The sequence below is a fragment of the Ovis aries genome, chromosome 14, assembly GCF_016772045.2.
Source record: "Ovis aries strain OAR_USU_Benz2616 breed Rambouillet chromosome 14, ARS-UI_Ramb_v3.0, whole genome shotgun sequence".
In the NCBI taxonomy this organism is placed as follows: Eukaryota; Metazoa; Chordata; class Mammalia; order Artiodactyla; family Bovidae; genus Ovis; species Ovis aries.
In genome coordinates, this window is record NC_056067.1 from 16,142,481 (window position 1) to 16,156,125 (window position 13,645).

Consider the following 13,645-nt stretch of genomic DNA (forward strand, 5'->3'; position numbering starts at 1 on the left):
AACCACTAAGTAAATATGGGCTTCTCTAGTGACTCAGATGGTAAAGAATCCGCCTGCAATGCAGGAGACCTGGGTTGGGAAGATCCCCTGGAGGAGGGCATGGCAACCCACTCCAGTACTCTTGCCTGGAGAATCCCACAGACTGAGGAGCCTGGAGGGCTACAGTCCATGGGGTCACAAAGAGTCAGACACGATTGAGTGACTAAAGCACAGCACTAAGTAAATACAAGGAAGTAGAGCTGCCTTCTCTCATTATAATCATTTTTAGGTTATTTTTGAAATATCGGCTTTGGGGGGGGGGGGGAACTTCCCTGGTGGTCCAATGATTAAGAATTCACCTTTCAATGCAGAGAATATGGCTTTGATCCCTGGTCAGGGAACTACAATCCCACATGCCATGGGTCAGCTAATCCATGCACTGCAACTGAAGAAGTCTGTGCGCTTCAATGAAGATCCAGTGCAGCCAAAATTATTTTTAATGCAATTTTTAAAACTGTATTATAATATAGCTCAGATAGCCCCCAAATATATAAAGAATTAAAGAAAACAAACTCATATACTCATCATTCAACTTAAGGAATAAAATATTACCAATCAGTTCAGTCCATTTCAGTCACTCAGTCGTGTCCAACTCTGCGACCCCATGAATTGCAGCATGGCAGGCCTCCCTGTCCATCACCATCTCCCGGAGTTCACTCAGACTCACATCCATCGAGTCAGTGATGCCATCCAGCCATCTCATCCTCGGTCGTCCCCTTCTCCTCCTGTCCCCAATCCCTCCCAGTATCAGAGTCTTTTCCAATGAGTCAACTCTTTGCATGAGGTGGGCACAGTACTGGAGTTTCAGCTTTAGCATCAGTCCTTCCAAAGAACACCCAGGACTGATCTCCTTTAGGATGGACTGGTTGGATCTCCTTGCAGTCCAAGGGACTCTCAAGAGTCTACCGTTTTTTAAAAAAAGAAAAAAAGCATCATATATTATTTTTTCAAACAGTTTTGCTTTATTGTTGTTTGGAGCCAATGGTTCTCAATTTCCACTGCATATTAGACTCACTTACCGCTTTAAAAATGTGTACATTCTCTACCGCAAACCAACGAAATCAAAACACCTAGACCCCATCAGGATATTTTAAGCACCCTGGGTGACTCCAGTGTGCTGGGAAGGCTGAGAACCCGCCCTGAAGAGGAGCTGCTGTGAGGAGAGGTGGAATGAGGCCCTGAAGACCAAGTGGAAACGGGCTCTGGTTCTTGTCCGCTGACTAAGGGGTCAACAGTAGCTCTCAGTGGATCTAGACCTGGAACCCGCGGAACTTTCCCCGCATTTTTGGGAAGAGCCTGCCATCTGCTGGCCAACTGAAGGAAAACAGGCAGCTAACTTTGTCCCATGAGGCAGCAGCACTGAGTATGTGGAGCGCCCTCCCACACGTGACGCAGGCAGCTGCCCCACCGCAGCTCTGGGAGAGGGCAGGGCCGGGCGAGGAGAGTGGTCTTCAACTTGCCGACGAGCAGCTCTGCGACCCTGCAGAGTTGTGCCAGGCTGGGAGCAGGAGCGGCCGCTCTTCAGGGCCCCAGGAGGAAAAAGCAAGGACGAGGGGAAGAGGACCCACTGAACAAAAGGATTTTTAAGAGAGAGGAGACATCCACCTGGGAAACACTCTCAGGAGAGAAGCGGGTGCTGCCTAAGAACCAGGAAGGGCACGGAGGCGACGCACAAGTGGCACTAGCTCAGGTCCTGCGGCTGAATCAGCCCTGCCACAGTTCACTCCCACACGGGTTTGTCTGCTTTTCTCTCTGCCTGGGACTCTCTTCCTTACCCCAGTCCCCCTCATCTGAGCAAAGCTTTGTCCATTTTTCTGGTCTCATCACTTCCAGCAGGAAGCTTGCTCTGACTGCCTCCATCTCCTGAACCCTGCCCTTGCCTCCTGTTGCTTGCTTTTAGAACCTCCTGTTTACTTGCTTACTACTTAATCTCTGGGAGGGCTTCCCTGGTGGCTCAGCTGCTAAAGAATCTGTCTGCAATGTGGGAGACCTGGGTTTGATTCCTGGGTTAGGAAGATTTCCCTGAAGAAGGGAACTGCTACCCCACTCCAGTATTCTGGCCTGGAGAATTTCACAGTCCATGGGGTCACAAATAGTCAGACACTGAGCGACTTTCACTCACTACCTACTCTCTGGAGGGCAAATTCCATGAAGGCGGGGGCATCATTATGTCCCCAGCATCCACCCCAGTGCAACAGGGTCAGAAATACTCGTTTACTGAATTGATCTTTCTTAGGGCAAAATCAGACACTAATCTGAAAACAAAAGGAAAGTACTTTGAAACATATTCTCCTCGAACAATGAGGTCTTCCTGGAAGTAAATTGAAAATAATTACCTTTTCTATTTATACGTATCTATAAACATTAGGGGTGGGGGGCCACATATGTATTAATAATAAGTTAACTCTTTATTTCACCCATCTATGCTCCAATTAGTAAGCAAGCACATGGTAGACAGCTACTATTTGGGGGCTGTTCACTCTTTCCTAACGTAGTAATAACACTCCAATTTTATTTGGGGGAAACAACCCTCTCCATCCTTCGTTTACGTGATTCAGGGTAGCTGATCCCATCCCCAGGCCCGGGTACAGGCATACAATTTGGGCCTGGCCCCTCACTGCATTCCAGCAACCTAACACGTAACTAGTTCAGGGATGAGCAACTCAAGTTGGCCCAGTGAGATTTAGCCCTGGAGTTTTGCTGGAATCCCTGGAGAAAGAGGACTGGGAGTAAGGAGCTGGTAGAATGTGAGCCTCGGGCTGCTGGCAGCCATGCTGTACCATGAGGAGAGAAGGCCAGAGAGTGAAGTCAAACAAATGAAAGTGAGACTGAGTGAAGAAAGGCAGAGCCCGCACGGCAGACGTCCTTTTGATACTGGCACTCAACCCAGAGTTTTTTCTGGAACTTTCCATCACATGAGCTAATAACGTCCCTTTTACCAGAAAGCTTAAGAACGTTTCTGTTCCCTGTAGCTGAATGAGTACCAGCTAACAGAGAAAGCAGAACTGAGAGTGCAACTTTTTTTTTTCTTTTTTGCAAAATCAGTATACCACTTGCAACACTTTTAACACCAATCAGAATATTGTAATAAACTTTACCATTATTATGAAATTATTCCGTGGTCTCCAGGGGAGCCAGCAAGTGCCCTACTCCAGGCTGTGCTCCCTAAGTGTCCTTTTCCCACCCATCACCAGCACTTTGAGCACGCTCCAGCCCTGCTTTGCAGAGAAGCAGCCATCTCTGCAGAGAAGGCTGCAGGCTGCAGTCTTCCCCGCCGGCTCTGACAATTGCACCGTGGCCGGCTCAGCCACACCCGCCTCCACGCAGTCCCCCCTCCTCAGCTCATCGAACTACTGGCTGTTGCCAGCAGGGCTGCGAACATGGACCCCGGCTTCTTCTGCAGGACCTCAGGCTTGTCAAACTCCACCACCTGGGAGGCAGAGAGAGAAGGGGAGGGAAGCAGGGTGCAGCTGAGCTTGGTCCTGAGGGATCTGAAGGCCTGGGCACCACCCTCCCCGCGGCCTAGGGGTGTCCCCTCACCTTCCCGTTGCCCATGACTAGGATGCGGTCGCAGTTGAGGATGGTGGTGACGCGGTGTGCGATGATCAGCACTGTGCAGCCCCGGAAACTTTCACGGATTGTGTGTTGGATGAGGATGTCTGTCTCCAAGTCAAGGGAGGCCGTGGCCTCATCAATAAGGATGATCTGGTAGATAAGAAACAGGGCTGAAGGCAGCCTCCTCAGACTCAACCCTGGGTCTAGTCCTGGGGTGACCACTAGTCCGCCTAGTACCTCAGCTGGAAAATCAGATCTTTGGACTTGGTTCGAAACCCACTTAGAGCTTTAAGTTATCCATCACATTATGAAGCGAATGTTAAGTCTCAACCAAGAGCTAACTATACTTTGTGTCTGTTGGTAGCTTAGTAGTGTCTGACTCTTTGCGACTCCATGGACTGTAGCCCGCTAGGCTCCTCTGTCCATGAAATTCTCCAGGCAAGAATCGTGGAGTGGGTTACCATTTCCTTCTCCAGGGGTCTTCCCAACCCAGGGATAGAACCCAGGTCTCCTGCATTGCAGGCAGATTCTTTACAATCTGAACTACCAGGGACGCCTTCTTTAGTGACCAGAAAATTAAGCTCTTAAAAGTGAAAATGTGCCAGTAGGAACTTCCTGTTTTATGAACTGCCTTCCTATTTGTCTGAATTAACTTAGAGCAATGTTCCTCTCAGGACAGCCAAGCACACATCCTGGGTGGCAGAAGAGATGGTGCAGCGAGTATGTGGATAAATGCACTTTTTACTTTAACATGTTTATATTTCTTTCATTAACAATATGCATCAGATGCCCTTTGCAGCAACATGGATGGCCCTAGAGATTGTCATACCGAGTGAAGTAAGACAGAGAAAGAGAAATATGACATCCCTTATATGTAGAATCTAAAAAGAAATGATATAAATGAACTTACAAAACAGAAAGAGACTAGCAGACTTAGAGAACAAACTTTCGGTTTCAGGGGGAGGAAGAAAGGGGAGAAGGGATAGTTAGAGGGTTGGGGATGGACATGTACACACAGCTATATTTACAACAGATAAACAACAAGATCCTATTGTGTAGCAAAGGGAACTCTGCTCAATGTTATGAGCCTGGATGGGAGGGGAGTTTGGGGGAGAATGGATACATGTATATGTATGGCTGAATCCCTTTGCTATTGGCCTGAAACTATCATAACATTGTTAATTGGCTATACCCCAACACAAAATTAAAAAGTTGAAAAAAAATAGGCATTGGAAGAATTTAATCGGCATAGAAAGTGTGATTTTTGCTCCTTCACAAGACAAGGCATCACAAGTAACTCACAGGCTAGGTGGTACACAGATATGACAAAAATCATGAAGTGATGACACAAACTTGGAAAACAATCTAGAGAAAGCCGCCTTCACACCAAGCAGCTCAGTAACTGAAATACGGAACTGAGGGGCTAAGAAAATGCTACCCACACACTGCCAGGCCTGTCACCCCTCTCTCTGAGCAAGAGGGGAAAGTCCTTCCTCCTCTGAAATCTCCCTGCTCCAGGCCCCATCGAGCTCTGTCTGCTCTTCTTCTCAGCTCTGACTGTCGCACCAACAGTTTTTGCACTGCTCATTGACTGACCATGTTGTGTATTGCCCGTGCATGTGTGTGCAAGTATGTATACATGTGTGAGTGTGGAAGTATGCGTATGTATGTGTGTACAGCGCCTCACTTGTGAGGGAAAGTTGGCTCCTAAGTAGCCCCTGTAGTACCTGAAATATTTGGAAAATTTTAAACCAACAAAGGTCCGTCTAGTCAAGACTATGGTTTTTCCAGTGGTCATGTATGGATGTGAGAGTTGGACTATAAAGAAAGGTGAGCGCTGAAGAATTGATGCTTTTGAACCGTGGTGTTGGAGAAGACTTTTAAGAGTCCCTTGGACTGCAAGGAGATCCAACCAGTCCATTCTAAAGGAGATCAGTCCTGGGTGTTCATTGGAAGGACTGATGCTAAAGCTGAAACTCCAACACTTTGGCCACCTGATGCGAAGAGTTGACTCATTGGAAAAGACCCTGATGCTGGGAAACATTGAAGGTGGGAGGAGAAGGGGACGACAGAGGATGAGATGGTTGGATGGCATCACTGACTCAATGGAGATGAGCTTGAGTAAATTCCGGGAGTTGGGGATGGACAGGGAGGCCTGGCATGCTGCAGTCCATGGGGTCACAAAGAGTCGGACACGACTGAGCGACTGAATTGAACTGAACTGAACTGAAGAAACACTGTTGGATGAAACTTTTTAAAAAAATGTCATTTTGCTCCTGAACAGGGGTCATCTGATTCTCAAATCTAACAAAGATGAGGGAATGTCCTGCACCCAAGTTTTAAAAGGAAAGCACAGTAGGTGACTTTGAGTGAATGTATCTCTAGTCTTGTGGTTTTGTGCAGGAGGAGTTGGCGCTTGGTTGTGGCAGGGACGTTTCAAGTCTAGGCTGGGGTGCCAGGGTGCAGAGCACGTGGACAGAGAGGCCCCCCTTCCACAGGCAGGGTTGCCCAGAATGGCAGAAAGTGACCACCAAGCCCTTTGTAGATTTGTGGACAGAACCCAGTGTGGAGCCCAGAGTCCCAGGTGCCTGAGGGAGAAACAGCAGTGTGTTTCCCAAGCTGGGCGTCACCCAGACCCCTCACGTGCCCCCAGCTCTCACCTTGGAGCTGCGGAGGAGGGCCCGGGCAATGCAGAGCAGCTGCCGCTCCCCCACGGAGAAGTTTGAGCCATTTTCCACAACTTCTGCTTGCAGGCCTTGTGACAACTTTGAGATCTGTGATATCGAGGAAGACGCCCGTGAGCCACAATGGGATGAGTTCAAAAACTGACTCCCTCATACCTCTCCTGTCCTGTCCTGTCTGTGACACTCCCTCCCCGCCCCCGTCTCCACACTCCAGACACTGACCTTTCTCGTCCCCAGCTCTGCCCATCCAGTTCCCCTCACAAGGTCTTTGCACCTGCTAGCTTTTATACCTGGAATGTTCTCTCAAAGATCTGTGCCCAGCTGCCTCCTCAGCATTTGGTCTGTTAAATGTATGTCTCTACAGAGGCCCTGGCTGGGCACCCACTGCGGTGTCTGCAGCTCTTATCAATACCTACACAGCACTGGTCCCATCTGAGTCTCTCCTGACTGTAAGCACCAGAAAGACAAAGCTGTACCGCCCTTGCCCTGAGCTGGTACATGCCTGGCTTACTACTGGCATCATCAGCCTTTATCTAGGGATCTCAAACCATCTCATTCCCGTGAGATGATTTAATCCACGCAGCCTCTGGCATACCACACCAGAGGAGCCCCGAGGACCAGCAGGACTGAGAATTCAGCCTTGCACTTACTCACCGTCTTGTTCAGGAACGTCCTCTCCAAGGCATCCCAGATCTGCTCATCCGTGCAGCGGTCAAAGGGGTCCAGGTTGAATCTGCCTCGGGAGAGAAAGAGACGTGTTCAAGAAGCGCACTTGCCCATCAAGTTGTCTGCACCCCGCAGAGCACGTGACCGAGGATGCCTGAGAAAGTGAAACTTGCTCAGTTGTGTCCAACTCTTTGGGACCCCATGGCCTGTAAGCCCACCTGGCTCCTCTGTCCATGGAATTTTCCAGTCTAGAATACCGGAGTAGGTTGCCATTTCCATCTTTGGGGGATCTTTCAGACCCAGGGATTGAACCCAGGTGTATCACATTGCAGGCAGACTTCTTGCCATCTGAGCCACCAGGGTAGTCAGGATGGTTAGAGCTGGATTATTGGATCCAGAGAAACTCATCAAACTCCCACAAATGGTCTTCCTTGTGCCTTCCCAGTACCCCTTCCTTCTGCAGGCAGCAGCTCCCAAGTCTTGTTTGGGGGCCACCTCCTTCCTAGCCATCAAGCCTGTGTGGTCCAGGTGGGGCTCTACCACCAGCTCAGGGTGGAGCAGACTCAGGTGCAAGCAAACCAGGGGGCGGTAACCCCTGGCGCAGCGATTGGCTGAGGGGTGGGGAAGGCAACCAATCAGAGTGTATCTCAGGACCTAGACAACAATCACCAGAAAAGGGGCTTGTACTTTCTCACCAAGTGAACAAATGAGGCTACAACCATCTTGCCTTGGGAAGAGGAGACATGGAGCCCCCACGGGCCACAGTGGAGCCCAAGGATAAAGCCAAGAAACACTGAAGGGGATATTGGTCCTTTGAATCAACCTTGGCCTTCCTGTTTTGTGATCCAAGAGGTTCTTTTAGCTTAAGCTATCTGGGGTGTGTGTGTGTGTGCATCCCTGTATGTGTTAGCATATACATAACATAATATTTACCATTTTAACTGTAATTGTACAATTTAGTGGTGTTCAATACATTTACAATGTCAGGTAACAATCCATTAAAACTCAGCAACACCAATAAAAACTCTGCCGATTAAACATTCTCCCTCCCCTTCCTCCCTTAGCCCCTGGTAACCTCTTTTCAAAATTCTTTCTGTTTCTACGAATCTGCCTATTCCTGCTATCTCATTTAAGTGGAAATATACAATATTTGGAGCTTCCCAGGTGGCATTAGTGGTGAAGAACCCACCTGCCAATACAAGTAGACATCATAGACTCAGTTCGATCCCTGGGTTGGGAAAGATCCCTGGAGGAGGGCACGGCAACCCACTCCAGTGTTCTTGCCTGGAGAATCCCATGGACAGAGGAGCCTGGCGGGCTACAGTCCACAGGGTCACAAAAGAGTCGGACAGGACTGAAGCATCCTGCCTCTGGCTTACTTCACTTAGCATAATGCTTTCAAGATCCAGCCATGTTGCATCATATATCAATTTTTCATTTGTTTCTGATTGAATGATATACCACAGTTTGTATAGGTCACATTTTGTTTATACATTCATCTCTCGATGGACATTTGGGTGTTTCTACCTTTTGGCTACTGTGAATAAGGTCATAAGCACTGGTATACAAATATCTGTTACGCCCTGCTTTCAATTCTGTGGTAATTCTTTCAGATCTGTAGATCTGATTCTTGAAATGTAATTCCTTCAAATCTGTAGAACCAGATTTGGTGGGTCATATGATAATTCTATATTTACCTCTTTGAGGAACTGCCATATTGTTTTCCACCGTGGCTGTGCTATTTTACATTCCCATCAATAGTTCATGAGGGTTCCAGTTTCTCAACATTCTTACCAACACTTGTTATGATCCTTTTTCTTTTCTTATTATTGCTAGTCTAGTAGGTATAAGGTGGTATCTCATTGTGGTAAGGTTGTTTTATTCTGTCTGTTGCAGAGAAGGAATCCTAACTGATCATCCAGGCAACTAACATCCTATTTGGATCTAATTGGACTTTATCCCCATTAAGGTTTACCCTGGCATTTGGCATAGGAAACATTATAAACACATCCTTGTTATGCAGCCACTCCGTCCCAACTGAAACCTGTCTTAACCGCTGTTTTTTTTTCCCCCAGTTCAACAAATACATTTTGTGTGTATGGCTAGATTGAAGAAGCAGAAGGTAGAATGCCCTACTTGCATGATATTTGATAGTTTCCAAAGCATTTTCACAGATAGGTTCATTGGCATCTTCTTCCTCATGAGAGGGATCTCTTATTGATGAGAAAATTATGACTTATCAGTGTTAAGTGGCTTGTTCAAACTCATACCACAAGTCAGAGAGACAGGCTGGAATCAAGGTACTTAGAGTTAGACAAAACCTCAAAAGGTAGGGAACCCAGGTCTCCCGTACGCCGGTCCACACTTTCTGCTTCAAGCGCGGGGGGGGGGGGGGGGGGGGGGGGGGGAGGTACTATCCCTCGTTAGGGTGTTGAACTACCTGGAGTTGTATCTCATCTTTACCATCTATGTGTGTGTCTCCTTCAATAAGTCACTTTCCTAAGTTCAGTTTGTAGAAAGTAATAGTGCCCACCCCCCAGAGTTGCTCTGACACTGCAGTGATACAGAATATTAAAGCATAGGGCTGGCACATTTAAATGCTCAATAAACATTAATTCATATTTCTACTACTCCTATATCAAGGCACGATAGATTTTGGCCAGCTTCTACCTTAACACAGAAATCTATCACTAAATTTTATCTCATTCCTCTAAAACAACACAATCGGTACAAAATTCTCTGTGCACACAGTATGCACTCTCCTTGGAAAGACTTTCCTCCCTTTTTCTGCCATGCAGTCTTCTACTTAACCTTCAAGACCCTATTCAAAGGCCTCCCCCGCTTCTCTGGAAGGCTTTCTGAATTCCCCCAGGCAGAGTTATTTGTCCTACTTCTAGGTTCCCTTAGCACTTGGTTTATATCTCTGATCTAGCAAATTACATCCTTGTATTAATATTATAACTTGACAGGTCTTACATGTCTACAACTCCCCGCACCCTTGAATGTGAACTTCTGAGGGGAATAAGGGCACTGATCATTCATCCAAGTGTCCCCAGTCCCTAGCACAATGTCTGGACCTGGCAGAGGCTCAGAAAAGGCAGGTTAAGTGGATGAAAGGATAAAGGAATGAATGAATGATGGGTAAATAAATAAATGGATGACTGAAGCTCTGTGGTTAGTCTATCCTCTTGCCTCTAAGAAGATAAATGCCCTTAGATAACCCTGTATGTGAGGCATCCAGCTTCATTTTCATGCCTCATCCTTCCTCAGACTCCATGCCTTGGACTCCCACACGGCTAAGGAGCACTATCAAGCACCAGCACTAACCTGGACGACGCTTAATCCCCAAGTTGCCTTCAGAAGAAACAGAAAGTGTGGAGAGGAGGCCAGAGACCCAGTTCCATCTGCCTCACTGATGGGACTGCCTGGATTGCAAACATCGAGCTTAAACACCCCTGTTGGCCTTATCCAGTGGGAGACAGAACAGAATAAAGCACATCCAGACATGGAAAGATGTGGTCAACCACAGAGCAAACACTGATAGTGATCTGAAATCTGACAAATCTCATCAGGGTTTTTAAAAATTAAAAATTAGGCCTTTTGTTTAGGTCTTTTGGTTGAAGTGCTCTTGTATGTATCCAGGCCTCATTCATTCATCAGGGACATCTCTTCTCCCACCAAGGAAAGAACAGAGGCCCAGAAATTGGGACTCTGGCCATAGGTGATGAGAGGCAGCCTAGCCCTAGGGATCCGCCCAGCGACTCCTGCTGGGAGACTATCCTCTGCACAGGCTGCCTCAGCCCAGCGCTCACCTGATGGTCCCCGACAGCAGGACTGGATCTTGAGGGATAACCGAGAACTTGGACCGCAGGTCCTCCAGGCCAAGGCTACAGATGTCCACGCCGTCGATGAGGATGCGGCCACCGGCTGGTTCCACCAGGCGGAAAAGAGCCACCCCCAAGGAGGACTTCCCTGCAGGGCAAGAGTAAGTGGGGCTCTGTCTCCTGAGTCTGCAGGAGGGGCAGCACGGGTCAGACCTGGTGTCCACCCCAGACTCCCCTCCCCATGACCCACTCCTTGTCATCATGAGCCAGAGAGGGCAGAAGAGGCTTGGAGTCTCTAGTCTCCACCCCAAGGGGTGCCCGAAACCATGAACAGCTCTTACTGCCTCAATCAGAGGGTGTGAATGGAGCCCTGGGTAAATCCAGCCCACACATAAGTTTTGTTTCACACACACGATGTTATTGCTGCTCTTTTAATCCTTTGCCAGCATTAAAAAAAATCCAAAGACCCAGTACACAAAAGCTCAAATTGCATGATTCTCTTGAGAGTCAGTAAAGCGGGCAACACTGGGCCCATATCCCCTCAGGCAACAGGCAGCTAGAGCCAAGCGTAGCCGCTTCCTTGAGAGAACAGTATTCAAGTCCAATGTGCTGCCCTCCCCACCCTCGTTTCCTCACACCCCAGGCCCATCACGTACATTTGAGTTTTCAACCTCTGCTCTGAAAGGTAAGGTCAGTGTGAGGGGCAGCCATGCGTCTTGTTCACCTTTGTGTTTCCAGGCCTGGCATATAGTAAGTGCTCACTAAATACCTACTGGATGAATTCAGTCAACTGGACCATCTCTACTTGAGAGCAGCTCTACATCAGACCCAGCCCTCTCAGCCCAGCTGCAGGGGAGAAACGGAAAGGGGAAAGCACATGAAAGAATACAGCTGGGAGCCCTTCACTTTGCAGTAGTACAAGGCCTGCAGGGGCCTAAGGAGACAGACTTGGGAGGCTCCAGTCATCCTGGGGGGCTGCCTGGAGGAGGCAGCCCCTGGAGCGCAAGGCTGGGGTCTGAACAAGGCAAAAAGTGGAAGAGGGTGAATACCCTTGGGTCAGATGTCCCAAAAGTGATGAGAGGAAGAGAGGGAAGAGGTCAGCCAGGAGAAAGGAAGTGGGGAGAAGCAGGTGGAAAAAGAGGTACTCCTTGGAAGGAAAGTTATGACCAACCTAGAAAGCATATTGAAAAGCAGAGACATTACTTTGCCAACAAAAGTCCGTCTAGTCAAGGCTATGGTTTTTCCAGTGGTCATGTATGGATGTGAGAGTTGGTCTGTGAAGAAAGCTGAGCACCGAAGAATTGATGCTTTTGAACTGTGGTGTTGGAGAAGACTCTTGAGAGTCCCTTGGACTGCAAGGAGATCCAACCAGTCCATTCTAAAGGAGATCAGCCCTGGGTGTTCTTTGGAAGGAATGATGCTAAAGCTGAAACTCCAGTACTTTGGCCACCTCATGTGAAGAGTTGACTCATTGGAAAAGACTCTGATGTTGGGAGGGATTGGGGGCAGGAGGAGAAGGGGACAACCGAGGATGAGATGGCTGGATGGCATCACGGACTCGATGGACGTGGGTCTGAGTGAACTCCAGGAGTTGGTGATGGACAGGGAGGCCTGGCGTGCTGCAATTCATGGGGTCACAAAGAGTCGGACACGACTGAGCGACTGAACTGAACTGACTGAGAAGGGGAGGGGGGAAGGAAAGTATTAGTCATTCAATTCTGTCCGACTCTTTGTGATCCCATGGACTGTGTAGCCCACCAAGATCCTCTGTCCATGAGGTTCTTCGGGCAAGAACACTGGAGTGGGCTGCCATTTCCTTCTCCAGGGGATCTTCCAGATCCAGGGATCAAACCTGGGTCTCCTGCATTGCAGGCAGATTCTTTACCATCTGAGCCGCCAGGGAAGCCCATGCAAGCTGCTCTTCACCCTTGCAGAGCTCTGCACGCCCCCTGCAGGAAGCACTCGTTCCTGCACCCTGTTCACCCTTCCATCTCAAACACCGGCCTCAGAGTACAGGCTACTGTAGTTCAAGGGCCCAACAACTCCGTGGCTCTGTTAACATCACCCCTCTCCTTCCCCAGGGCCTTCACCACCAAGGCAGTTATCTTCCTCATTCCTTATTTGATGACCTGTCAACATCTGTCACCTCCACTGGAATCCCGTGACAGTAGTGACTATGGGTTTTGTTCTTCCAGCACAAAATGAGTCCCCAGTAACTATTTGTAGGGTCACTGAGTCACCACACGTCTGAAGACAAGTCTGACACCCAAATCCAATGTTGAAGACAGGGCATGCCCTGGACCCTGAGCTCACCAGAGCCCGTCCTTCCCACGATGCCCACCACTTCCTGGCTGTGAATCGTCAGGCTGAGGCCGTGGAGGACGATGGGTGTGTTGTCTCTGTATTTCATCTGGTAATCCTGGAACGTGATTTCCCCATGCTGTGGCCACCCATGAGGACAGTTCGCGCCTTCTATGTGTAAAGGAGCCTCAGGGACACACATCTTGTTTTCAAAGAGAGAAAAATAAGTCAATGATTATCCATCTCTGCCCATCCCCTGCTGACCCACTGGCCTCTAGCTGTTGGGTGTGTGAACCACCCCAGCCTGCCCTTGAACCAGGGTTGAGCCATCGCCATGTGATCAGAGAACATCCCACCCCCAATCACCTGAAATGCACATGATTTTATCCCCAAAGAGTGAGAAACCATATTGGTAGTTCCCATGTGATTAACATAGAAAACTCTAATTTACTGTGTGAGGCTCTAAAGACACAGAATCCAGAATAATGATAACCAGGACAGCAGGGTTACCTCACTCCTGTGAGTTGTGTTTTAGAGCTCAGACCCCTTGGGCAGACAATTTCTCTCTATTCCTAT

The 13,645-nt window shown here is 48.5% G+C and overlaps 1 protein-coding gene across 1 annotated transcript in view; it reads right to left on the reverse strand.

The window, feature by feature from the left end:
- Nucleotides 1-981: 981 nt before the first annotated feature.
- Nucleotides 982-13,645, reverse strand: part of ABCC11 (ATP binding cassette subfamily C member 11) — a 98,238-nt gene continuing 85,574 nt past the window's right edge. Inside the window, exons 25-30 of the mRNA XM_027977814.3 lie at nt 13,082-13,271; nt 10,757-10,916; nt 6,933-7,011; nt 6,255-6,368; nt 3,580-3,744; nt 982-3,469 (exon numbers count right to left, since the gene is read on the reverse strand). Of these exons, the coding sequence (XP_027833615.2) occupies nt 3,377-3,469; nt 3,580-3,744; nt 6,255-6,368; nt 6,933-7,011; nt 10,757-10,916; nt 13,082-13,271 (801 nt within the window). The 3' untranslated portion in view covers nt 982-3,376. The remainder of the gene's footprint in view (nt 3,470-3,579; nt 3,745-6,254; nt 6,369-6,932; nt 7,012-10,756; nt 10,917-13,081; nt 13,272-13,645) is intronic.